This window comes from Cyprinodon variegatus, unplaced genomic scaffold, assembly GCF_000732505.1.
Source record: "Cyprinodon variegatus isolate N-32 unplaced genomic scaffold, C_variegatus-1.0 Scaffold150, whole genome shotgun sequence".
Taxonomy (NCBI): domain Eukaryota; kingdom Metazoa; phylum Chordata; class Actinopteri; order Cyprinodontiformes; family Cyprinodontidae; genus Cyprinodon; species Cyprinodon variegatus.
In genome coordinates this window covers 1,095,803-1,123,428 of record NW_015150603.1, presented here as the reverse complement: position 1 = coordinate 1,123,428, position 27,626 = coordinate 1,095,803, and the positions used below count along the sequence as shown (strand labels likewise).

Here is a 27,626-nt window from a genome sequence, read left to right as displayed (position 1 = left end):
TTCAAAATGGTGAAGCAACTTGAAACATTTTGTTGAGCAAATTTTTCATATTCTGTCCAAACTGTATATAATTCCAGTGCTTGTTCATTTATTAAAGATCATACAAATACATTTCTCTAAAAATCTGCTGAATGTGTGCATTCAAGCTGTCATTGAATGTTAGGAATTTGTACCCATTTGTGCATATAAGATACCTCCTCTTCAATTGGTCTGTTTTTGTCTAGCCAGCATGCTGGCAGTACATCACAGTGACACTGTATGGATATGTTGGGTGATACAGTATGATATGAGGAAAGAGGAGTAGGAAAAAGGAAAGTATGATGATGGAGAAATTATGCAATTGTGCACTGTGTTTGTTCAGAAGAAAGTAAAGTAAGTGAAAATGACCCTAAAATGCCTTGAAAAACATATACATACTCCTTTATCTTTTTCACATTAGTTGCTATCTCAAACTTTAATGTAGTTTTTGGAGGATTGTCCATGACAGACCAACACAAAGCAATGCACATTATGAATTAGAAACATAAAAACTTGAACATTTATTCATGATATGGTTTAATCCAAACTTTTCCCTTCTATCTCTTACTATAATGCTTAATACAGTTGCCCTCTGGGAAGAACATCTACAGTATCTTTTAGTCTGTTCCAGGTTTTCTGCCAGGTTGGATCTGTACTCAGTTCCATCTAACTTCCCATAAACAAGCAGCTTGTGTTAAAGTTACTGTTCTCATGGCATCATTACTGGGAATTTTGTATTTGGGTTGATGTGCAATTTTAGTTTTCTTGCACATATTATTTTGCAGAGATCATCCAAAATCAACACTCTTCCTCAAAGACTTATTTCTTTCTTTGAAAATCGGCTGTCTTCCTATCCCTTCATCATAAAATACTAAATTTGTGGGACTCACACCTGAGGTGTATGCCCCAACAGTTTTTCAGGTTGCCATGGTCCTTTTTGCCTACTTCTCTGATTAATGCTTTAAGGCAGGAAAGAGGATTCTGTGGTGGAAGATATGTCCAACGGTTGTTTTTGTATTTCTGAATCGTGCACATGCATCAGTGGTTATTTTGTATTTGAACTAGAGAGGCAGCATCGTGCAAGGATTCACATTTTCGACTGTACATGTTTCACAGTTTAAAAAAATACAGTACTTACATGGAATTAAACGTAATTTACCTGTCCAGCTGAAGTTTTGTGACCAAGGCGTTTTAGGACCCTTTTGCTTCTTCAGGGCACGCAATCATAGAAAAGCATTCTCCTAAACACATATTGAGCCAACTTCATCCTCTCCCACTTTCCCTCCTCTTTTCAACTACATTGAATAAAGTCTTTCTTTTCAAGTTAGGTTTGTCAGGATTCTTTTTGGCCATTGATGCTCCAGTTAGTACAAAAGAGTACATATTAACAAACGAAATTTATCTTAAATACAATTTTGAAATAGTGAGTGCTCTAAGTTGGTTTCTCTGTCAGCTAAAGGTATGTTTTAAAGTCTCTAACTCCAGTAAACAATTAATCAATTACTAAATTAGTCGACGATTATGTCAATAATCGATTAATCACAGTTAACCCAATTAATTGTTTCAGCCCTATTATTTATCAATCATTATTTAAGTAATTCTGATATTTGGTTGAACTTGTTGGTTATAGATAGCAATTTGTTAAATTTGTGAACTGCAACACATTTATTATTATTTTTTTTTAATTTTTTTTTGGTCTAGGAAAGAAGAATGGTTATGTCAGTTTGACTGATCAATAATAATCAAAAATGGGGGTGGGATTTTATAACGGTTTACTTCTACCCACTCTATTTTCTACTTGAAAAGAGTCGCACCAGCAAACAAGCGTAGGAGTACATGCACTTCTATGTTCTTCATCGTAATGTCGGACCGCTAGCCAAACAGCTTTTGAATTATGATTGGAGCCTACTTTAAAAACGTCATGGTGGCATGTACGCAAAATGTTCGATTGACCAAAAAGTAGCCAATTCACTTTTAACAGTAGGCAAAGTATATTGGCTAATGTTTTAGGGGAGAATCATAAGTGCAAGAATGCCATCCATCAATTAAGTCATTTTAGATTAATCTGGACACTTAATTACTGAGAAAAATCCTCTTTCCTACCTTTAATGTTGGTAGTTCTACAGATGTGTCATACACTTTTTTCCATGTTCGAATAAACATTTTTATTGCTGGTCTGTCTACTATGGTCTTCAGTCCATAAGTTTACTTTTGTTATCTAACACATCTGTTCAAAAAAAAAAATCATGTTACCTATATCAAATGATACACAAATGGGTTATTGTCACATTAGGTCACTATCAAAAGCAATTGGGTTCACTGGATTTTATTTAAGGGTATCAGTATGAAGTGGGGTGAACGTTTGAGGTTTTTATACATAAACTGTGAAGCACTTGAAATTTTCTTTCACTTTGCAATTTTGTGCTACTTTCTGTGGTCCGTCACATAACATTGTGAAGAAATACATTAAAGTTTGCTACTGTTATCTGATAAAATGTGAAATAATTCAAGAGTTGTAAATACTTTTGCAAGGCACAGTATTTCTTGTCCTCCAATAAAAGCTTATGGCCCTTCTCTTCCTTTTCTTAGCATTTCTATAGATCACCCACACCATGTTGAAAACAATGAATAAAAACAATAACAAAAAACAAATCTAATAATAATAATAATAAAAAATAGAGCAACTCAAGTTTGAATAGGGTGGAAGTGTCAACATTGTCACTACCAGACTTTTACTTTCATAGGTACAAAAAAAAAAAGGGGGGGGGGGTCTGTTTACACACAGACTTCTGCCCAATAATTCAGCATAAAGATTGATTTTAAAAAGGTCCATTGTTGGTGTGTTCCTGCCACATGTACACTTATATATTTACACATATATTTCCACACCCACAGCCACACACCCACACACACACATACATATCTCCACAAGCTTGTGACGTTTCAGTTACTTGGATCCATTCTAACTTTTTCGTAGTGCACATAGTATTATATTAAACGTTTTAGGGGGAAAAGTATCTAGAATTCGCTCAACGATGCTTAAAATTTTTACCGTCTCTTTTATAGGTCTCTCTATAAAAAACTTCAAATATGACCACAATGCTGAGTCATCCATTGCATGTACAAGAGAACAAGAGTTGTTCCACCACCTCTAATGTATGGATCTATGATGGATTAACCTTACAGAGCCAAAGTAACACCAAGGCTGGTGGTTTGTGCATACAGCAAAAGCATCCTGCCATGGCACAATGCTGAGATATGAACTTATCTTCCATCAGAGAACACAAAAGTTATATATTTAAAAAAAAAAGGAGAAAATATTAAACCTTAACACACACTGTAAGCAACCTGGTTAAATCTACAACTGTCTTGTTATGGGAAGCAAGACAGTGCAAGTTAAAAAGCATTTTGTGCATAAGTTCTGTGTCCTTGCCAGAAAATGAAAATATGGACTGAAAAGATAAATCATTTTTGTTTTGGCAAGTGATTTCCAGGGTGGTAAAAAAAGAGAGAAATGACACAAATATAAGAGAAAACAATCAGGCAGAAAGAAAGGCAAGCCCCTGTGCTGTGGACACCCAACTCTGATCCCATTAAACAGTTGTGTTAAAGGGAGCCCATACAGCTCCTTGCAGGCTGGCACAGCACAGGCACTGACGGGTAAGCTGTGCATGTGTATGTTCTTCACCCCGATTCACCATGGAGGCTCCAGGCAAGCGCTGGCTTAACCAGCAATGTGTTTAGAGTTACAGTGACAGGCCTCGTTAATGGCAGACTACACAAGTGTATAGGACTTGGAGTAGGCTCCTGATGCCCCATCCCGTTGCTTCTGTAGTCTGCCTAATCCCGAAGAGCTGCTCTCCAGGAGAGAGTCTCTAGAACCTCCCATTTTGGAGGAGGACGAAGATGCTCCTCCAGGAGTTCCACCTGTGGCCCCTACTGCGCCACCGCCAGAGGAAGATGATGCTCCTGCTGCAGCAGCAGTGGCTACAGCAGCGGCAGCAGCACTCTGAGCCGCAGAGGCAGAGGAGCTAGGCATAGTGAGAGTCCGCTGGGGAAGGGTGGAGCTGCTGGAGCTAGCAGACAACCCTCCACTTCCTCCACCGCCGCCTCCTGTTGCTCCTCCAGAGGATGCCCCAGAAGAAGTGAGGTTTGAAAGCCCGGAATGGCCGACGGCCAGAGCCTGCTGCTTTGTAGAGTCCATAGTCACGTGACGGCCCTGGCTGTGGTATGCCCGTTGGGCCAAACCCCGAATAGAGGCCTCGCGTGGTGGAACCACTGGACATGGGTCATGATGTTCTGACTGCTTTCGGAAAAAAGGATCTGACTTCATGTAGAGGGGAAGGTTGCAGTAGTCACCTGGAAAGGAAAAATATCAAAATATAAATGTTTAAACTTTACCTTAAAAATCATACAGGGTTTAAATTCTTTTTGTGATTGCATTTTCTTACACCCATTGAACTTATTTGCTCTAACTAATCTCACTGTCTTAAGTTATACTAAGCAGTTAGACGCAAACTTAATTCTCTGCAGCCGTAGTTTCAGCAAATGTCAATGAGTGCTGTGTATATTGAACTACAGTAATTCAATATATTATCAACAACAGTTTGTTAATCTTCTCACAAATTCTCACCCAAATTGATTTTGCTGCTAAAATGTTTTAGTGTACTTTTAGCTTCAGGGACGTTGTACCAAACAAGGAGACCTTAGCTGCCACCCAGGGATTTATTTTTACATCTTTTTTAGTAATGTTCAACATAGCATACATTTTGACAAGCTTCCTTACTTCAGTAGGCATTGACATAGATAAAGGTATTCTGAGAAGTAAGATATTCTCCATCCATTCCCGCTTTAGTAGACTTTAAAATTGCATGATAAAAGTTTTTAAAGTCTTATTTCATCTTAAATGCAAGTTGCAAGTTTAATTATGTGAATACCAGAGCTCTTTAGTAAACTAATTATGTTAGACTTCTGTTTAGTTCAATCTACATAATTCTGTCTGATGTTTTAATAGAAGAAATCTAAAAATATATATGTTAGTCTAGAATAAAAGCAACCGCCAGAGTGACAAGAGAGAAAAAAAATGTGCATCAAAGTTTTTTTAACAAAATTTTAAAAAGTAATTTTAATCAATTAAGACAAAAATCTTTTCATTAAAACTAGAACCTATACTTTCCTTATGTCTATGTAAATGCTAAGTCAATCAGTCTTAAATGGGAGGCAACCAGTGTTTCACTCAATTTTTTTAAACACATTTTAACGTTTATCCAAGTGTCTTTTTCAGTCCTGTCCACTCTCCCTGAAGCAATCTACAGTTCTGATGTTTTAAGAAACATGGATCTTCATCCTCCTAAGCAGACGCCAACAACCCAGGAGGTTGATGGTGGGATTTCATTTGCATCTTACACTGAATGTGCTCACGAAGTCCAAGTTCCTTGAACATCAGTACTCCAACTACAAGTTGCTATACTTTTTTACTTTTACTTCCGTAAAGGTGTTTTTACCTTTACCAGAGTACTAATATGCAATCATTGCTACTTGGTTTGGCTACATCACAAACAGTTTTAATCAATAAACAAAGACTTTGTATCATGATAAATGTTCAATGCCTATGATTATTGTGAAAAAGCAATGCACATTGACAGACATTGCATACTACATTATAATATAGTATGTGTCTGTTTTCAACAAAACAACGGTACCTTAAGATTTTATGTTTTACTAAAAGTATGTGGACCTTAAATACGGATCATACTATTTTCAAACAGACCAACAAAAATGTGTTATGCAGCTACCACTTACTCTTGGCTCGGTGTGGAATGGGCACGGCTACATTCTTGCCACGATCGTAGTCTTGGGGCTTGGGTGGTGAGGCAGTGAACCGGCAGATACCGGGCTCTGATGGTGTGCTCATAGACGTCATACTGTCTGCATTGTCATTGGTACCTGTGGTCATCTGATCAGATGAGCTGTCAGATATAAAGCACTCTGTAATCTCAAATTTGGCATGTTGCAGGTGTTCCTCCAGCTTTGCATGCTCGTAGGCTCTTGCCAGTTCCTCATAGGTGGAGGAGGCGCTCTCTGTGGACACCATGCTGTTGCGCCCTTTATCTATGACATAGGAAAGGGACATTTTGTCCAGGCTTGTAAGCATCCAGTCCTCTACACAGTTTATGTGGTACATGTTAATGGCTGTAAGTGTCATTTCATGCTTGTACTAACCTGTGTCCTGTGAGAGGCTGGCACTATAGCTGTCACTCTCTGTGACAGTGATGCCATGCTGAGAACCAACTGTGCGCCAGTCTGAAGTGAGAGTGCGGGCTGGCGTAGAAGCCTGACACTTGGTCAGAGTCCACTGACTGGAGTATCGGTTTCTGATGCTGTGGGCTGACTTAACACTCTTCCGTGACACTGGGTCTGGTGGCAAAAATGGCACAATCATATAAACAGACTGAATTTACAGTAAAGAAAATAGATGGACATTAACAGAAAAAAACAATCCAAGAGAAATTTAACTTTGTGAACCAATATTTGTCCCCAGTGCCGTGACAAAAAGTTGAAATGTGACCAGAAATTGAGAAGAAAAGCAGAAATTTTCACAGTTGGTGTTTACACCAATTACTTTATGATAAATATTGCATTTGTACCAGAGGTTTTTGTTAAAATGAACAGTGATGGAGAAGAACACATACTGGTTCCTGGTCTGATGTCAGACATGTCTATCAAAGGACCTGTGTTTTGGATGAGGGCAGGGTGATGGACAGAAACACCAGTGCAGAAGCTCTGAGGATTCCCAGTTTGGTTGAACTCTGTGTCTGTCACAGGAATAGTAGCCTTGTCATCTCCTAAAACAGATAAAATAAACATAACTCAGCCAACTTAATTATCTCAGTTTATATAATATTTCATCCATTGACTGATTTGATGCAGTAATTATGTTAATATTGCACAACCATCACACTGTTTTTTTTCTCACCAATTTGCTTGATGCCTTCTTTGTCCTCAATTAGCAGCTGCACTCTGGGGATGTCAATGTGTAGCCGTGGGCCCTGAGGAGGTCCTTTCACTGGTGTGTCAAAGCTGCGGTTGTTTTTACTAATTCAAAGAAACAAGATAAGCATAGATGATCATCTGTGAGTTTAAGAAAGTGGAAAGATCTGACTTTAAGGGAAAATATAACTTTTATATTTAGACACAATAAAACCATCTCACCTGATGAGCATCTCTGCCAGACTTTTAGCATCTAAAAATAACAGATATATATAAACATATTAATTTAGCAATTAAAAATTTGCAACCAAAAATCTTGTCTTATTATTTTTATTATGTTAGACTAATCTCTTATAGGAACATCTCATAGTTTTAAAGTGAGGCTTTCATAAAACCTTTAGAAAACTGTCTTCAAACTTTCATGTTTTTTTAAATACACTGGTACCTCTAAGGCAGGGGTCATCCACCTTTTTATGGCTAAAGACCAATTCCAGGGTACTGAGTCATAGGAAGGGCTACCAATACTGACCCATGAAACATATTTTATTGTTTCTTTTAACTTATTCTATTTAATACATTGTCATTATATTGTAAAATTTCAAAGTTAGCCCACTGAGTTGTTTTATTTTCAGAAGACTCTGAGGGCAGCCCATGTGGTTCTTGAGGGCCCTTTGGTCCCTGCGAGCCCCACATTAGTGACCCCTGCTCTAAGGTATTGGTCAAGTCCTACAAAACCAAATGCACCTGATAATCATAATGTATTTATTTTTTCATCAAATAAATTAATAATAGTAAGGATGAGCCCTAAGTAAATGCCAATGTTTTTTCATGCATCCACTTATTTATTGATGCATTTGTTATCTTTTTGTCAGTTTCTTTTGGCTCTTCAATTTCATGCTAGCCATGATTTATTATACCAGCCATGGGCGTAGGTTTGCATAGGGACCATAGGGACATGTCCCTACCAAAATTTTGAACCGACCTAATTGTCCCGACCAATAATTGGATGTGAGCAACATGTTTATAATTTCCAGCAGTAGTTGTTGCAGCAGTGGCTTCTTTTTCTCTCGCAGTTCCTCTGCCTGGTCTCTCCTGTCCCTGTCATGTAGCAGCGCATGGAACTGTGCTGCGCTGTTTAACTCCACTCTCATTGGTTGTTCTGCCTTAAGTTCCGCCTTCTCTCTCTCTGATTGGCTGTTTTCTAGTCCGCGTGTGCTTGGAGCACAACATTGAAAATGTATTCACACTAGAATGCAGCGGTTACTACAATTAATATTAGGCTACAAAACTAGTCCCGATAAAAAAAAAAATTAATATCATGTACACTAAAAAACAAAAACCTTTTTTTTTTCTTTTATAAAACGAAATATTCTGAGTCAGCCAGGAGTTCTGAATACTGCTGGAAAAATTGGCAAATAAAGGCTGTAAGCCATCAACATTTCTGATTCTTAGCCACAGCCACCTAAAACAGAAAATGTGAGGGTTTCCTTTTTACCGATATTTAGTTGATATTACTGTTTTCATTTTTTTGTTTTTATTTTTACAATTTTGATATAATAACTGATCTAAGTGGGTTGCTCTGTGGGGAAAGGCACATTTTACATTTATATTACTGTATGTTTTAGAGTCTCTATTCTCCAGTTAATGATGAATCACTCACTAAATTAGTTGACGATTATTGAAATAATCAATTAATATGATTAATTTTTTTCAGCCCCAGATGAAATACATGAAATGGGCGACACAGAGTAACTACAGCCCAGATGTTCAACTTTTATAGTGAAGTTAATATTTTAATGATTGTATTATTTTGCTTGATACAGAGAGAGAATAGTAGGTACAAATATAACAGTGGGGTTTAACTCTGCACAATTCTATATCTTCAGAAGAAAATACTGTATTTACCTTCTCTCTTAGTCGTTCAAATCAAACCGTTTTCAAAGTGGAAAACAGTCCTAATTCCCCATTGATCAGAGCCGGTGATACTTCAAACATTGATAAACAGCATCTAATGAGTGTAGAGCTTATAACATTTTTATTAGTGGAGCAAAATGTTGCTTTTCTCTTTTAACAATGAATTCCTCTTATCAGTATGGATGCTCACATCGAGCATAAAAAAGGGCATGCATATTGCATAGCACCAATGACACCAGACCAATAGTGTCCCTACCAAAGTTCAAATCAAACCTACGCCCTTGATACCAGCATAATTCCACTTTAGAAGCTGTTTTATAACTTGTGGCTTTGTCTCACAAAAAATAAAAAGTGGCCTACATGTAGCATCCTTCAGAATTTTAAGACACACCCCAATGAACAAATCTGACTTACTGGACCAAGGCCTGAAGCTGAACCCCATATCTGAGTCTGTATTAAACCAAAATCGACACAGAAATATTCATAGCAATTTACGCTAAAGCTATCATCCTTTTTACATTAAACCCTTCATTGTTTGTATTGAAAACTAAATTACACATCAGTCAATGTTTATTGATGTCTGCATTGAGAAAACAGCTTTTTGCATACATTTGTGTCTTAGTTCATAGGAAATGAGTGCAAAAAATGTATTTGAGCAGAAGGGTTTTAAACAATTAATCTCTGATTACTGTGTGCAATCCACCACCATTTCATCCAAATAAAATCATAAAAAGGTTTTAGTCAAGTATTAGTCAGTTTTATGTTGCAAAAAAAGGTAACTTTACAACTTTGAATAAAAAACAGATTCTTTACCAGACTTACAGCTCTTGCCTAGACACTACAATTCCTGGGTATAGAATGCTGCCGGGCAGTTCATCATTGACAAAAACTTTCATTTATAGAATTCAAATAAACTTTTTTATGATTTTATACCCTTCTTTAAAAAAACATGTCTCACAAAAGCTGTGAAAGTAGCTGATCTAGTTCAACATATCATATTGGTTAATATAACAGACAGAAAAGCTAATAAAATGTACAATAAAAGAAGGGTTTTAGACATACAAGGATTCCATCGCAAACCAAACACTTCCTGATCTATTATGAATTAAGCATTACACATAGATCAATAAAATCTTCATTGCTCCAAAAAAGCTAAGAATAAAAAAAAATCTTCTTTCTACTTTTGCAATTTTGGCTTTATTTCTTCAATTTGCACCTTGGTTACTGCTGCTCAGGGATCAAAGAAGATTTTAAAAAATTACAGAGAGAACCTACAGAATTGCCTTGTAATGCTCTGACAAAGCAGACCAAAATTTAATGAATATGCTAATTAAAATGTTGACATATTCAAAGGAAACATAAAACATTTTTTAATGACAATACATTAACATCATATTTTAATAGATAGAATCATGAGAATCATGAGAAAGAAATATCCAAAGATCTATGTACCTTTTCATTTGGTGCTTTATCCAAAAAACACAGTATGCAATGAAATAATTCTTTGGATATAATTTAGGGATTCCTTTTGATAGAAAATAAAGATGTTTAGTAATACCTCTATCAAGAGATAAAATCTTGATAGTTGGACAAAGGGGTTTTTACACTTGGCAGAGGATGATCAGCCACATAGTTTATTAAGTAGCGAGAGGAAGAGCCATACTGGGGAGAACGATCAGTTTGTCAGGGTTCAGCGTGCAGTACTGGACCATTCTCGGTTAGTTTCTCTCCTGCCACTGCTGCTATGATCCATCTGTGTTCATGTAGAATGTGCAGCACTGCACGCCAGGTGGGCTGCGTGACCAAACAAGACGCAGCAGCACGGCTGATACTGGTTAGCAGATTACAGCACAATGATGCAGTTTTAGCATCTGACTGACCACCTGCAAATTTTTATTTTTGTTTTGTCTCATTGACGAAAACTCAAACCCATGACTAGTCATATTTTAGTCATCAAAGATCCATGGTTCGTTATCGTCATGAAAAAAAAGTGATTCAATGAAATAATTGAAATAAATAAGAAAACACTTTAGGAAAAAAAAGGAATGACGAAGGCATGACAGCAGTCTGAGATTGTTGTGGTTAGCCAAAAGTTGGCTGCTAACTATGCTTAAGTTAGGATCTCTATTAGATCTTCCTAACAGCTTAAAACTAAATAGCTGTTTTACTGATTTTAACGAGTCTGTAACATGTTTGATTATATTCAGTTCATATCATAAAGTGCATTGATTGGTTAGGAGAATGAAAACTGAATCCTCATTAAACAGATTTTCTCTTTTAATAAAAACTACAATATTTTGGCTTTTGAGTATTTGACAAAAATAAAAAATAAAATAAAACAAAGTTTGAGGCTATTAGAGCCTTAATCTATATGTAAAAAAACAACAAAAAAAACAAAGAAGGATATTATTCCCAGAAAGTATGGCTTAAATCCTAAGCTATAAACACGGTATTTTGCATATCATCAAAATTGCTTCCTTATACCTGTGACACTACAGTATGATGCCAATGGCCATGGCATTTTAAAGTGTTTGGATGCTTTGTCTTTTCTAACACATGCACTTACCCCGTAGTCTCTTCAGTCTCTTCTCTTTACGTTTCTTGCGAATGGCGACAAACAGCAGTGCAACACCAAGGGTGACCAGAATCACAGGACAGCCAATGGAAAATAATTTCTTCACATCGTCATTTTTTTCCAAGGGGGATTTAATAGGAGGAATCGTACCTGTACAAAACAAGAGAGATACTGGCTGCAGCTTCTTTTATGACTATATCAATACAGTTCACTACACTAAAAAGAAAACAAAAAAAAGTTGTGTCTTGATTTCATATTTTCCTGTAAAATATGTATCCGATTATGGTATTATTGGTATTCTCTTTGTGCGTAAGGCTGCTGTGTCGAAACAGCTTAGACCAACAAGCAAAAAAATTATAATTATCTACTCACTGCCATCATAGTTTGGTGTTGAAAACTGAGAACTCTGGTTGCCACAGCCAGCACTGTTACATGCCTTCATCTTCAACTCATACCAGGTGCCTTCACGAAGTTCTGCCAAAAACACGTCTGTGGTGGCGTTGGTACGGACATTCTGCCATGTCCACATACCTGTAAAAATACAAACTCTTATTTCAGGTATTTTGTAGTTTACCATGGAAATCCATGGAAAAATTATATTTAAAGCCTGTAAGATTAATTAACAACAACATCTTTAGCTAAACAAAAGTGAACAAAGACGGACCCATTGTCCTACCTTTTGGTCTAAATTCCAGTGTCACAGAGGTGATTGGACAGCCTCCACTGGCCCAACCCTGCAGGTTGAGGCGAGCGTGGGTGGAGTTAACGTAGGTGAAGATAGGCTGGTCCTTGTTGAACTGAGGTTCTATAAAAGTAAAATTGATGGTGCATCAATTCATACTTTTTTTTTATATTGACAAATAATATTAAACATTGCTACATATTAGCAATGTAGAAAAGGTAGTTTTACAACAAAGAAAAAGCTAATACAAGACATTTCTTCCCCTCCAGAGAGGAGTTTCATATGGGACCTGCCAGCCACCAAACTCCAGCATGTATCTTAACTGGATACTTTTTTCTTCTGAGATTATATCACATGTTTTTTGTGTGACAACATGGTCATTAAAAAAATTTAAGTCTCCTTCATGAAGGCTGGAGTATGATGGCTGGAGATTTGTATGTAGTTAATAGTTCTGTACAATTGCTTGAAGTCCCCCATGATATAGTGGTTTAAATCTCTGACTGCAATCTGGGGGGGTTGTGTTAAGAACAACATTCAATGTAAAAACTTTGCAGTTTGACAGGCAAGTTATAATGACTTCTTGCAGAAACCCCTGAATACGAAAGCAGCTGAAATAAAACAAACGTAATTGAATAAAATGGCATCCTTAGGATTCCTAAGTTAGGAATTTGGAATTTGTACTCAAGGATGAACTTTGAGTGGAGCTCCATCATTATTTTGTTGATAATGTACTTTTCCCACCCCCCCATGGCATAACAAAAGGAAGGAATGGATGAGTTGTAGCCTTGATGCACACATGGGTCCTCCTCTACTCCCTCCCTCTGTGCTTGCACAGTCTTTCTACAGTTTCTTCCCAGTTACCTTAGGAGAACTGCAATAGTTATCTTCATAACAGGTTGCTTATTTTTGGCTTTGATATTAGCTGCACGATAATATCAGAACACAGTCACATCATCATTATGGTGTTTTTTATGTATCTTTTATTTATTGTTTAACTTTATTTAAATCCTAATGTTTCTCCACTTCTGCCATTGAATGAATTGAAAAGAATATCAATATTTACTCTGGTATTTAGCAGATAGAAAACATTTTTGGTAACCATAACTGTCCTAAAACAGGAGGTGCTTGATCTCATTCAATGATAGAAAGTGAGAGAAATGGTTCTGTGTCTTTTCTTACAGTGTAATCATCTGGTTTCAATTATACAACTATTTACAACTCTAATCAGGTTATTGATTATCTCATATGCAAGTATCCAGAGAACTTGGCTATAGCCAGTAAATCACATCTATTTAACTGTGTTTTGCTTCCTCTGCTCACTTAATCTAGGAGTTATATCCGACAAAGCATTTCATATATTCATCTACTGTAGTTGTCAAAAACTAAAGGTAATTCTTTCCAACTTCTACATTTCTTTAATCATGACCACTGTCAATACTTTATGAAAATTTTGTTTCAGTAAAAAACTGACCTACCGGTATATGTGGAGACTTGGATATACTTAGCTAAACAATGTTAAAAGAGCAAGGTCAGAAGTGACTGAATACCATCACTTCTGAACATTGCTAATCTTTTCCCTATCATTTCCAAACCGACATTCTGTACCCTTCCTTTCCTGCAGCAAACTGCATTGTTGTAACTTTCCAAATATCATAATATTGGGAAATAAGAAACTAATTGAAATCCACCAATTGTGAAATTTTGGAAATGTGTGAGTGTACAATAACTCTGGAAATGTATTAATCAATAAAGCAACCTACAGTAACAAACACAGAAAGCTTGGCCACATGAGAGAGTTACACTTCTAAAGGGAACCTATCAAGCCTCGATTTAAACAAGTTAGGATAGGTCTACACACAACATAATTGTTACATTTTTTGCCCAAAAATAAAAATAAATCTCAGATAATACGTTTTCTATACGTTTTACTATTAAAGCATCTTTGAGAACTGCCTACTTTAGGGCTGTCACTTTTATGCAAATGAGTGTAGCTAAACAAGCCCCTCCCCTTTTATCTATATTAGGCTCAGCAGGGTATATAATATTTTTGAAACTGCTCATTTTCCAACAAAATATTTACTTTTTGAAAAAAATGGCTGCATGTTTTTCATCCTTATGGAAGAAGAAATAAATATTCCAAAAGATAATTTTGCATTCGTCTCATTAAATAAGTCTCAGTAAGAGAAGACATCTTGTCAGCACTTATTTTAATGTCTTAGTGCACAATACTTATATTATTGAACATCCTTAACAATAAAGTTACATGAAAAATGGATAAAACACCAGATTTTCAAAGGAAATTGAATACATTTTTTTTACAACAGCATTGTTTACAGTTTTATATGAATATGTATACTTTTTATATATGTCTAACTCTTTTATGTCTTATTATAGATTACTTCAATATCTCATACTCTTACCTCGCCCATGGGTTTTCGCCTCAATGATCTCACTTATGCGTCCAGCTCCAACGCTGTTCTTAGCAGCCAACTTGACTTTATACCAGGTCCCACAGCGCAAGTTCTCAAGTTTAAATGAACGCTCAGTTGAACTAATGAAAACATCCTTCCATTCTTCTGTGTTATCTACTGAATACTGCAGCACAAAACCTGCACAAAAAGAAAAAAAACATAATATTATTTAAAAATAGTTGCCTTTTTCTGTATGAGTTCAAGTAAACCTCCAATTCGAGAAAAATATAGCCTACCATGCTTCTTTTTTGTAATTATTTTTCCTTCTGACAGATTTGTTTAAATTACAAATTTGTGGAAAAATGCAGAAAAGTGCAGTAACTAAAAAGTAATGTAATCCTTTCTGCACATGATATTGGTACATTTACTGTCCACCAGATGGCAATGAAAGACTAGCCTTTCAGTGAAGCACGAATAGACTGCAAAATGTTGCTGCTTTCCATCTATGCCGCCATTAGTTACCTACAAACCCAAAGCCTGGGATGGTGCTGACTGAGCATCTATGCAAATGTGGGATTGCAATATGGGGACTGTTTTTATAATCAGCGTCCTTGCAGAGCCAGCTCCCTCCTGCTCTGAGAATCCTTCCATGTAACCCTCCTTCTGTCTTGGTTCCTCATCATCTGAATGCAATTATACACATTTGAATGTGTCTTTTCTGCATCCATATTCTTTTTACTGTCGGTTTACCCCCACTTTCACTCAAACATATGGTATGAGATCCTCTAAAGCATTGCATTGGTTGCTAAATTTGATCTGTATTTGGAAGTTTTAAGTTGTGTCAAAGAACCTCACACTACAGCCAAAAAAAGAAATGCAGTAAAAGACAAACTTGAAACTGATTTGAAAATTATACTGGTTTTACCAGCTTAAACGTTTTGTAAATCTAGAAACCAGTGCATTTTCTTTTCTTCCCTATGCACACTGAATGGAAAACTCAGAAGGATAAATGTTGCAGGTTCAAATGTAGGAATATTGCAGAAATGTCTCTTTGCAGAAGGCCTTATAGACAGGCAAACATTTTGTTTTCCATGGAATATCTAGAAATGGTGTATATATATATATATATATATATATATATATATATATATATATATATATAGAGAGAGAGAGAGAGAGAGAGAGAGATATATATATAGAGAGAGAGAGAGAGAGAGAGAGAGAGAGAGAGAGTACCAAGTCAGGAGTACCATTTTTTGATGTAAAATCTGCATGTCGATTTTGCACGTCTATTTTGTATTACTTCAAATTTGTATGTGCAAAACACATTCACCACATATTGGTGACTAGTATGTACAGAGTTTTTGTACAGGTTTTTATATTATGAAATTGTTAATCAAATAATATGATTTTTTAAATATATTTTTATATAGCATTTCACACCATCCCATAATGCACAAAATAGTGCTCCGGATGTAGCTATATAGTAAGCTAAGAATTTTCTGTACGAGCTGATGTGTGATATGTCATCTATAGGTAGACAAAACAACCAGTATGAAATCAGGCAGATGAATCTGCAACACTCCCACCACCCCTTATCCTGATAAATAGAATGAACAAAGACAGCAGCTGAAAATTCATTTGCATGCATGCCTATTCAACTACACACACAGCAGCCTTACGCACAAAGAGCTCACCAATAATACCATAATCAAACAGACACACATTTTACAGGGAAACATAAAAGCAAGACACCACTCAATGAATTAATAGACCAAAATGAATGCTGAAAATGTGAAACGAAAAAGACACATTAAAGCAAACAGCGATATATGACTAATAGACAGTAAAAATCGAGAGGTTCACTTCAAACAATTAGAATATCAATATTTATGTGGTAATTCAATTTAAAAATGGGGTTCATACCTTATATATAGTATATTCATAACACACAGTGTTTTATTATTCCTCCTTATTCTAACTGATTAATTGCTTAGAGTGAAATAAAACCCTAAGTTCAGTTTCTCAGTAAACTAGAATATCACACAATACCAATAGAAACTAATTACAGAATTTTCTGCCCTTTGAAACGTATGTCCACATAGAGAGCATTATACACCCATTGTTAGGCTGGGCTCCTTTTGCTTGAGTCTGATGTAGTTGTGGAAGTGATCAGTCTGGCTTTGCAGAGGTATATCGGAGGCACATTGTTAGCTTTATGTCAATCATCTTCCTCTTGACAATATTCCATTTATTCTTTGTAGGTTTCAGTTGATTATGGTGACAAGTTAGTGAAATGCCATATTGTTTAAGCAGTAGCCTATTTTGACTATGAGGCTTTGAAGAATGTTTGCTGTAAAGTCTTCCCACTGATTTATTTTTTAACAAAATATTTCCTCGTCATATATTATATATATAAGTTTCTTATACATAAAATCTAAGGTGTTTATTTTCCGGTAAATTAATCTGTATAAGCTATACAAACCCATTCATATGTAAGACTGTTATTTAAAAGTATAAATATTTTTGTTGGTATGTTAAGTGAAACACATAGATTGCACACTGGTCAATTTTTTTCAGGTCTTAAGTTTTTGTTAATTAAGATTATTTTCAATCTGCAACTAATGAAAACAGAACTGTATTGGATTGGGGTGATCTAAAAACAAATAACTACACATCGTATTTCTATTTTAAAGATATGCCTTTAAGTCCTTTTCCTACCTAAATTATGTTGACAACAAATCACAAGTCATTTACCCTTACATCTTGAAATAAGTGTCTGACTAAAACCAAAGATAAATATTTTCTAAACAAATTTAGCTGTGTTTTTACCCATGTAGTTTGCATAAAATAGCAGAGAATACCAAGATAATTCACAATAAAGAGTAACCCCTAATTCTAATGTTACTAAGAATATGACAAATACCATTTTAAATACAAATGCTAAACAATATGAATGAAAATGTATTTCATACCAGACCTCAATATAATTTATGAGTTAGCTAATGCAATAGCGCTAAGAATGTCACTGAATGGACATTCAGTGTTCAGTCTTCTAGACATAACTCTGGGCTCAGCTTTTACTGTGAATAAATGTGTGTCTTCTCTTTCATCCCTTTGACATGAGATCTGGCTCAGAGAGTTCATCTGCTTAACTGTTACTTCCCCAAACAGAACCACCTGAGTAGCAGGCAATATTTATAGACCCATGCTTCTATATTTTGTATGTCTGCTTCCAATCAACCTGTCGAGAATCCCAATCAACCTCGACAGAAGGCTGCTCAGACAGAGCCTGGTTCTGCTGAAGGTCTCTTCCTGTTAAAAGGGAGTTTTTCCTCTCCACTGTTGCATGTATGCACAGTGTGAGGGATTGCTGTAGAGTCATTGGCCTCATGCAAAAAGTGTTCGTACAAAAAAAACAATTGTTCTTAGATCCTTTGTATATGTAATTCAGGAGAAAATGTTTCATTCATCAGTGTTTTCCTATTTCTAATCTTCTCTCAGGTATGAACAAATTCTTATGCAATCAGTCAGGTGTATTCCAAACCTAGTTTTTCACAACATTTATGTTTGTTGTTGATTAGGAGCAATTGTCAATTTTATTAGGCTGTATCATTATACATTGTGTAATTAATATTAATATTAATGAGGACCAAAAATCTTAGATCTATGGTTGAGCCACTTGTCTGAAAGTAGAAAGTATTTATTCACTTGCCGTGCCGTGTTTTTGTCTAATCTTAACTTGCCGTATAGCTACAGTAATACCACTTACTGTCCATTAGCAGAAAAGAAAGTGTGTTCCTGTGTATCATTGCCTTTTAATAAACTTTTAGGAATTTCATGACCTCTATTTAAAACACAAGCTCTTAACTTAAATAATTATGCAGTGGAACAATTTACCTCTACTTTTTTACAAAAAAAGGACAATTAACCGATCCAATTAGAACCGAAATTAAATAAACTAAACATGAGAGCTAATATACGACCTGGCCAAATCTGGATGGATTATTTCATTTTAAATATATATCTTAAAATAAGTATTTTGCAGTTTGAGAAATATTGCGAAGAACATTGACAAACTTGGTTTTGTCATGTCTTGGCACTGATGACTGGCTTCATTATTCATTCCATTCACCTGTCTACTCTGCCCGGTTGCTCATTACCGCTCATCTGATCTACCTGCTCCTGCCTCTATTTAAAGTACTCGACCCAGCTGACCTAGGGTCAGATTATCTTGTTCTTGTTCTTGAGGGCTAGTGGAGAGAGGATTTTTAGTGCTCCATAGTGTTTCTGATTTTCTGACCTGTTCTGCCTCTGATCCACTAAGCATGCCTGTATCAGTCTGATCTCAGTGGAGAGAATGGCTTTTAGCATACCATAGTGTTTCTGATTTCCTGATCCTGACCTGATATGCCTCTCATCCACTTGTGTGCCTGTTACTGTCTGATCTCACTGGAGAGAGTGGCTTTTAGAGTACCATAATGTTTTTGATTTCCTGATCCTAACCCGTTCTGCCTCTCAACCACTGAGCCTGGCTGTTCCCGTCTGAACGGTTTGCCTGAACTGTCTTTGGACTCATGGACCTCTGAGCCTGCATGTTCCTATTCTGATCTATATGCCTGACCTGGCTTCAGACTCCTGCATGTTATCCATCGCTGCAGCATCTGGGACACTCTGGGCGCTGCCTGCTTCATTTTGTTGACAGTCCACTGGCTGGATACTACCGTGTTCTTTGGAGATGAACTGAACTGTTAAAGCAGTTTAGTGACTCACGTTCTTAATCTTCCTCCATTAGATTTACGTGGTCACTAACCTTTCTTTTAACAGAGTTTCCAATGATAAACTGCCAAGCCGCTGATACCATGCCTGCTCAGTTTAATAAATGCTTTGAATTATCCGACTGTCTGTCTCTCGTTGAATTTTGGGTCCTTCTGTTCCGGAAACATGACTTGTTTTTTAAAATATTTTTTAAATAGCATCTTGTGTCACGCTCATCAAGGCAGTCTGTTGCCATGTCTTTTCATTTAAATTAATCCTTGTTTATGTTCAACCAAAACAAAGAGACTTAATATTTTGGTAGGGTAACTCGCCTCTGATGGAGCTGCCTCCATTGTCCCCTGGAATCCAGGCAAGGGTAATAGAAGAGGTGGAGGTGGTGGATACTGTCAAACGAGGCTGATCTGGAGGCACTATGAAAGAGCAAAGAGAGGTCAGTGCATAAAATGTCTGTAAATACAATACCACACAAAACTGAATATACCCCTTACAGTCCTGTACATACTTTATAACATCTTGTCATGGGACAATACTTATTGGCTTTGTTATTACACAAAATGTGTAATTTTTGGGTTAGGACCTTTCTGAATTAATCAAATTAGAATTTTGCTGTCAACATTTTTATGTTTTTGCATTGAGAGATATGGAGAGTGTGATGAAAGACATGGTCTGGAGATGTATAGTAGGCCTGTGTGTGTGTGTACTAAAAGGAGATTTTGCCGAATGTTTAGTATTATTCATTGATAGCAAAATCATATTAGACATTTACATCATATGATGCACCTCTTGCCTCCACAAATAGTTTACATTGACTTTCTTGCATTAGCAAGAAATTGTTCTTCATATATTTGGAAAAAAGATTTTAATTTTTACTTCTGTAACAACATCCTACAGCTGACACAGCTTAAACAGATATTGTAATTTATTTCCCACTGCTTGGGTTTTACTGGTCCTTCAATTCTGCTGCTCAACTCTCTGTTAGTAGAGCTTTGATCTCCAAACTGGTAAAGTCTCTCTTCTTGGTCTTCAGGGCCAAAAAGAGAGACTTAACCAGTTTAGAGGTCAAACAGGTTAGGTCTTCAGTTAGGTCTTTCATTTATTGTTCTAGGACACCACCAGTCAGGCCTGTGTTCACAGAACAATATATGAAAGTCCATATATAATTTCATTAAACACTTTATTGCCCAGTACAATAAATATATTCTGATTGCAAAACAACTGGTTAAGCACATCTTTAGACCTAAAACCAATTGAGCTTCTGTGGAGTCATCAAAAAAAGTGGTGAAGCACAAGTTCTGCAACATTGCCCTACTAACTTATGTTGTCACTGGTAATGTAAATTAGGGAGATACTAAGTTTGTTGCTAGTGGTTAAAACACTAATGGGTCTGGGATGACTTATTTTGAAGAGAAACTTTACACTGAGTACTATACATTGCTATATTACAAGTGCCATATTATGAAATTTTAGTTTTTTCTCTTGAAAAATATAAAATCAAAGATAAGTCTAGATACTTTAAATGGCATGTTTGATAGATGATAGATTCTTTTTAAAAAGTCAAATATTCCAACTGAAATCATACGTTCATACCTTGCACTAAAAGATTGACTATTATGGTGTCGAAGCCCAACGTGTTGGTGGCTGTGCATGTGTAATAACCAGAGTCTTCAGCTTTCACAGATCGCAGCACTAGTGTCCCATTGGTCAGAATTAAGCGCTGTCCATCGACAGACACTGGGATCGCTGTATCCTCACTAAAAGAAAATAAGAAACATTATCGACAAATAATAGTAACAAATTCATATCAAAGTGCCCCACCCTTTGATTGAATTTTTCTATTACAACGGTCCAAAGCAGAAAGCTAAAAACATTTTCTGATTGAATTATTTTAAGGACTTAACCACATATTACATGAATAATTACTTTTATGTAATTAAAAGATGATCACCTGTCTTTGGTCCATTTTATTGAAGGTGTTGGTTCACCCACAGAACTACAAGGCAGACGCACCTCCTTCATCCATGGAGTGGTTACTGTACCGCCAAATGATAGGATTTTGGCAGGAGCTGTTCAAAAATGTAAAGATGAATGTAGAATCAAATGAAAGGGTTTATTTTACATAAATGCAAAAATGGCTAAAGGTAATCCAATACAGCAGCATGCACATCTATAAGCACCCCTGGCATATATGTGTGAAAGCATTAAAATAAAGCAATCTTTTCTTGTAGTAGCACAAACTCAAATGAAAAGCAAAAGAGTACAATTCCAAAATTTTATTTGAGTATTTACTTAATTAAAAAAATTAATACAAAAAGCAATATTTGTTATTAATGGGCCACAGATATAGGTGTTCTTAGTGTTAATACTTTGTTCAGCATTTTTTTGCTTATGGTAGAGACTTTATAACAGTTTTCAAAGTTGTATGCTCTCTTATTTTATGCTCAGCCAAGTTTTTTTTTTTACTATAATTTAGTCAGCTGACTGGCACTGTCATAGAGAAGGCTTAAAATTTAAAAAGTGAAGAACTAATTTGTTTATTAGGTTACTTTATTGCATAATTCTGTTATAACATTCTAAAAATAATGAACCTAACAATGTTTTTTAGCTTCTTCGAGAGCACCATGGTATTATGCGATTAGACAATGTTTCCATTGTTTATCAGTGAATTTTCTTAAATACTGAGCATCCTGAAAATGTTTTAAAAAAAACATTATCTCAGATTTTTAAGAAATGTAGTTTAAAATGTTGTGTTACCCATAACATTAAAGAAAGAAAGATTATAAGAGGGAAGAAAGACAGAAGATAACAAAAAAATAACCTCTATTTTCAATGCTACTCCATCAGCTGTTCTTTCTTTTTCTTCTCCATTCTTGGTGTCTTAATGGCTGTGCTCTTGTGCACTTGTGTTAAGGTTAATTTAAGTACTGAGTGTGCTAGCCTGGAGGAAACAGTTTTTTCTAACAGCTGCTGATCAGATGACCCAAGCACCCACACTAACACGCTGAAAATCCTTTAGCGATCAGAGGAATGAAGAGGTAAAGAAAGGGGTAGTTCATTCATACATCTTTATTCTACATTAGGATCTAAAAGCCTATTGATTAACTGTAACTGACATGCTCACTTCCTGAACCCTGCCACTGTCTGGTGTAGCTTAGTCTACTCCTGTTGAGTACTCTTCTTGTTTCCTTTTTGTCTTCCTCTTGTTACTTTTCCAGCTGTTTGTCTTCCCCCTGATCATCTCGTTGGCTGGAGGCATTTTATTTGCACCTTGAACTCTTAAATCATTGGATACCGTTATGAAGTCTTAACAGGCAGCAATACAAAAATCAATCAAGAAGTGAGCCAATTGAGGGACAAAGTGAGAAGAAGTTGAGTGATATTAGGAAAAAACATCCTTCAGGAAACTGGCTTTTATTCCTAACCTAGTAGGAGGTTTGAAGAGCAGCAACCACTCCAGCATTAATAGTGTCACAGTGGTTTATACAAAGGTACAAACAGTTAAAAGAACAATCAACCCAATAGACTCAAATGAAATATGTCATAAATAGCTAAATAATCCCCTTTTATTTTTAATTGCACAAATAATGACAACTTTCTGCTACCTATTTTTAAAAAACACATCTGTTAATTATAGACTTGTAGGTGAATGATTTAAAGGATGCTGCCCAAAACATAATTCATAATTTTAGACAAGATTTATGTATGCTTTTACTATTTGATTAATAATTTTAACACCCTCCAGTCTCTTTTTTTTTCTTTTTTTTTCAAAAGATGGCAAATGTTTTTAATGATAAACAAGATACATCATTTTGCTAGTATAATACTACTTACGCTTGGTTTGAGGGGTATTGTTGAGTAACTAGTTTCTACATTCTTTTTACTCAAAGAGACCCACTGATTAATTCCTGCAGACTTGTGTCTGAAATAAAAATGCAAAATCTAAGAAAAGCTAAGTATATGCTGAGGTCCTACAGTACTTCCTACATATACAATTAATTTCAATGAGATGAAAGAGAAAATCCTATGTGAACATTTTGTATGCCTTAATGGAATGTAGTACTATGTAGTGCTACCTCTCATCCCTTTCTTGCTGCTCATCATCAGTCAGTTGGCTTATAAAGGACTACTTCATTTTCCCTTACCCTCTAGAACAAGAAACATAGCTATTGGAGTGATGCTGAGGAATATTAAGTTGTACTAAACATCATTCTTATTAAGCTAAACAATGGTGTAGAACTACAGTTGGCTGGCTATGAGCAGCTTGTAAGTAAACACTGTGACTCAAGACTCAAAGAAAGCAGATAGTCTGATAATATAATTACTAATGTCAGTTTTCAATTTTCTGTGTTAGTCTATGAATACCAGAGAAGCAACATCAGATATTTTGCTCTATACCTTTAGAAATACTTGACAAAAATTTGTATATTGCATAATAATATTAAATAAGTTGTTAAAATGTAGAGTCTTTAATCCATGTTTTCAATTAACTGGGAAGTACTGTGGAGGACATTTGATATAATGAAGCTCTGAACTATGAACCCAAAGCGGCTGAACTATGTCAACATGACATAAAAGGACTCACCCTTGGCAGCTGGCTCCACGGTAACTTTGTCACTAAAGTTTCCACGGCCCGCAGTGGTGACAGCAGCAGCCCAGATCAGGTACTGCTGTCGGTGGTTCAGGTGGGTGATTCGATAAAGTAGGAGTTCTGGATTAGCTTCATACTCACTTGGAAGCTAAAAAAAATACAGACAAAAACAAAGAGTGCATAAGCTTTCAATCTGGGCACATACTTATCTGTGCTTTGGAGAATGAACATGTAAGTGTTTGTATGATTGGATGAATGTGCTCTACTGAAGTTGTCTTTAACCATGGTCTCCTGGAGCAAAAGTCTTGCATGTTTTGGGGGTTTCCTTGCCTCATTCTATCAGATTTAAATCAATTAATCATAACTAGTGTTGCACCGATACCGATACCATCGATATCGAACAGGGCCCCGATACAGCACTAAAATGGTGGTATCGGTGAGTACCAACAAATAGGGCACCGATACCATTTTGACAGCCAAAAGTTTATTTATCTATTGTCACCCATTCCAGGTAGGCAATAAAAAGTTTCACTAGATTTACTGTGTATTAGTCTTCTTCCTGCTTCACAAAGGTAGGCAGCAGCTTGACAAAGCCATGATGGCAATTATTTTACATCCAAGTAGTGTGCAGTTCTTCATATATATACACACACACACACATCATTTTCAAACAGATGGTATCAGTGTGGTATTGGTATCGCCAATACTACACAGCCAGGTATTGGGTATCGGTATTAGGGCCAAAAAAATGGCATTGGCACAACACTAATCATAACAAAAGTCTGTATCCTTTAAGAGCTGCTGAGAAGGTAATGCAATTGCATAGATTTGGTGTAATGGAGCAGATAGAAATCACAAATATGTAGGATTGAGTCTGGATGACAATGTGCTTTTTACTGTTTTACCTAGTTTGCATAGCTAGGTCATCTCAATTGGATTTGAATCTGACCACTGAATCAAGATACTGGATGTTTATAGTTGTTCTGCTAGGATCTGAAACTCAACCACAGTCTAGTCTTACAAAATTGTCATGTTTTGAGCCACATCCATCCCTACTGACTCTGATCTGCTTCCCAGTGAAAGCTGAAAAAAAAAAAAAATTCCATAGCACAATTCTTGCATCACTTAAAGACATAGTGGAGGATTTGGGCGAATTTTTGAACTACTAATTAAAAAAAAAAATGCACATGCACAACCCTGCCCTGTTCTTGAGAGAGAACATCTATAATCATGTGCAAGAGCATGCACATGCCCATTTCTCCTTGTGTATGCCCTGTTTAAAAGTTGCTGTCTGCATCCACTACGTAAGACTCACCACCGGTAAGTGAAAATGGAGGCGAGCACGTAGGACGGCCTTTTGTAAACATATCACCAGAATGATTGAAAATTAGGAGGACCATTTATTTTGACGATCCACCTGGAAAAAGAACATCCTCCAATACCTTTAAGGTTATGAGAGTCTAGGGGACTAAAAATTGTATATCATTGTATACCTTTACTATGTTCTATACTGTACAACATAAATACCCCCAATAAATCGATTATTGTTTGTATAATGTGTTAAGATTATAAAGAATTAAAGGGTTACTTCTTTCTTTCAAGGCACAGTTAAATAATAATAAATAAGTAAAAAAATAACTGAACTTTATTGATCACACATTGGAGAAATTTACCTCTGCATTTAATCAATCCCTTTGGGGAGCCGCGGGCTGCCATCGTGGGGTGCCCAGGGGGGGTTAATGGTCTTACCCAGTGTGGCAGTCTTTGGTAGTGGGGCTTGAACTCAGAGCCTCAGGATTCTAAGCACTATGCCCTAGCAGTTACTGTAGGCCCTAGGCCACCACTCCCCAGTTGATGTAATGTAAAAGACTAAGTGAGTATTACAGTAATTTTAACCTAGTTCTACATGCAGTGTGTTTTATCTAAACTGTGTTGAGGTAGAACAGACAGAATGATGAGATCTACTCTAAGTAGCAGAGGCATATTAGACATGTTATGATGCAAAATTGTATGAACGTAAAAAGCTAAAGGCAGGGAGAAAAGCGAGTAAAATAAAAAAAAATTATCTGAAGGTTAGACTGGGGAGAGGAAACCCCTTGCTTTCCCTACACTCTTCTTGAGAATCACATATATGACAGAGGAAGCTAACATGGAACAGACAAATTATTCATTTGACGATATCATGAACAGTCATGTCTAGGATCCCTTTTGGGGCAGAGGCAAAGAGATACCCATACACAGAGACACAGAAATGGTTAGAAAAAAACATAGAGGGACACACAAATGCACATGCATGAAGGCCCTGACACACCAATAGATACACACATAGAGTGACATATATAACCTGGAGGTGGATATGTAATTGGAGTGTGTTTAACCCAGCCATGCGTCTGCTGTCTAGACATGTACGGATCACTGTCCCCTCAACACACACAATCACACATTTTCACAAGGCAAACATTGCCCTATTTTTTTTTCTTATTGTCAATCACTATCCTCTAACCCACCAATATACCTGTATTCCCTCAACTCCTACTCTACACCTACTCATGAGCTAACTCACCGTTCTGGACACACACACAACCTGACGCAGACATGTTACGTCCTACTCTTCACACCATAAGACTTACACCTACCACAGGCTTCCTTGGCCATTCAGTCTGTTGCTGTGCTTTCAGCTGAAGTATTGATAGAGTGATAAAATGAAAACAAGATCACAAATGTAACACAAAGGTGTGGCGGCACCATCTAATATCTTCCACCACCTAAAACGTGTTTTAACACACCTAAGTGATTTAACAGAACTTAAATCTATGATAGATAGCAGAAAAAGGAAATCATACTGGAGTCAAATGGGTTAGAAAGCTAAAGAAAAGGTCAAAACCATGAGATCTAAGTTTCCTAGATCAGCTGAGCTCAGCCCTTCTAATCTGGAATGGAGTAGGTATTAGAGGTCCACAGATACATTAATTGCTGATCTGTTTAAGAGAGATTATTAATGATGGCGACGGCTCAATTGAAAATCCTCCATTCAATGAACTCTTCACACCTATGTCTATGTAGGATTGTATAGGATTAAGTTACTAACATTCTTTAGTGTGGACAGAGATACTGAAAAAGACACAGGGTGAGCTATTTTTGTATCTGTTGAGGTACTATAACCCCTTGAAGCCCGAGATTGCAAATATAGAATAATCCTTTTGTATTACGTACACAGCCAAATAGCAAAATAGCATGCGTCTTCCCTCAGTTACAGGTTTTTCACAAATTCTTTTTTCCATCACAACTTTTCACTAACGGTGTACGTTATAATTGACCGTTACAAATGTTGTCACCCACTTTTTATTAATTTTTACAATAAATAGAAAGGTTAGAAATTTCAATTTGAACACTGGTTAAAGGCAAAAATCTATATATATTTATATACGGTATATATAGATTCAATTCAATTCAAAAATACTTTATTAATCCAAAAGGGAAATTAACTCATTTTTTTTATCCATGTGTTGTAGGCATTGATAACTTTGGGCAGGAAAGATCTTCTGTATTGGTCTGTCTTGAACCAGAAATGGAGAAGCCTCTTATTGAAGACACATTGTTGTTTAATAATCTTCTGAAAAAAAAGCTCACTGTTGCCCATAATGTTCTTCACTTTATGAAAAATTATGTTTG

At 36.2% G+C, this 27,626-nt stretch overlaps 1 protein-coding gene across 1 annotated transcript in view; it reads right to left on the bottom strand.

The window, feature by feature from the left end:
* Nucleotides 1-2,787: 2,787 nt before the first annotated feature.
* LOC107086365 (Down syndrome cell adhesion molecule-like protein 1 homolog) overlaps nucleotides 2,788-27,626 on the bottom strand; it is a 47,608-nt gene continuing 22,769 nt past the window's right edge. The window contains exons 16-29 of the mRNA XM_015377254.1: nucleotides 23,949-24,102; nucleotides 21,315-21,432; nucleotides 20,957-21,120; nucleotides 19,681-19,779; nucleotides 14,600-14,788; nucleotides 12,174-12,302; nucleotides 11,870-12,028; nucleotides 11,489-11,647; nucleotides 7,231-7,261; nucleotides 6,995-7,113; nucleotides 6,711-6,863; nucleotides 6,241-6,435; nucleotides 5,821-6,129; nucleotides 2,788-4,377 (exon numbers count right to left, since the gene is read on the bottom strand). Coding sequence (XP_015232740.1) covers nucleotides 3,794-4,377; nucleotides 5,821-6,129; nucleotides 6,241-6,435; nucleotides 6,711-6,863; nucleotides 6,995-7,113; nucleotides 7,231-7,261; nucleotides 11,489-11,647; nucleotides 11,870-12,028; nucleotides 12,174-12,302; nucleotides 14,600-14,788; nucleotides 19,681-19,779; nucleotides 20,957-21,120; nucleotides 21,315-21,432; nucleotides 23,949-24,102 — 2,562 coding nt within the window. The 3' untranslated portion in view covers nucleotides 2,788-3,793. The remainder of the gene's footprint in view (nucleotides 4,378-5,820; nucleotides 6,130-6,240; nucleotides 6,436-6,710; nucleotides 6,864-6,994; nucleotides 7,114-7,230; nucleotides 7,262-11,488; nucleotides 11,648-11,869; nucleotides 12,029-12,173; nucleotides 12,303-14,599; nucleotides 14,789-19,680; nucleotides 19,780-20,956; nucleotides 21,121-21,314; nucleotides 21,433-23,948; nucleotides 24,103-27,626) is intronic.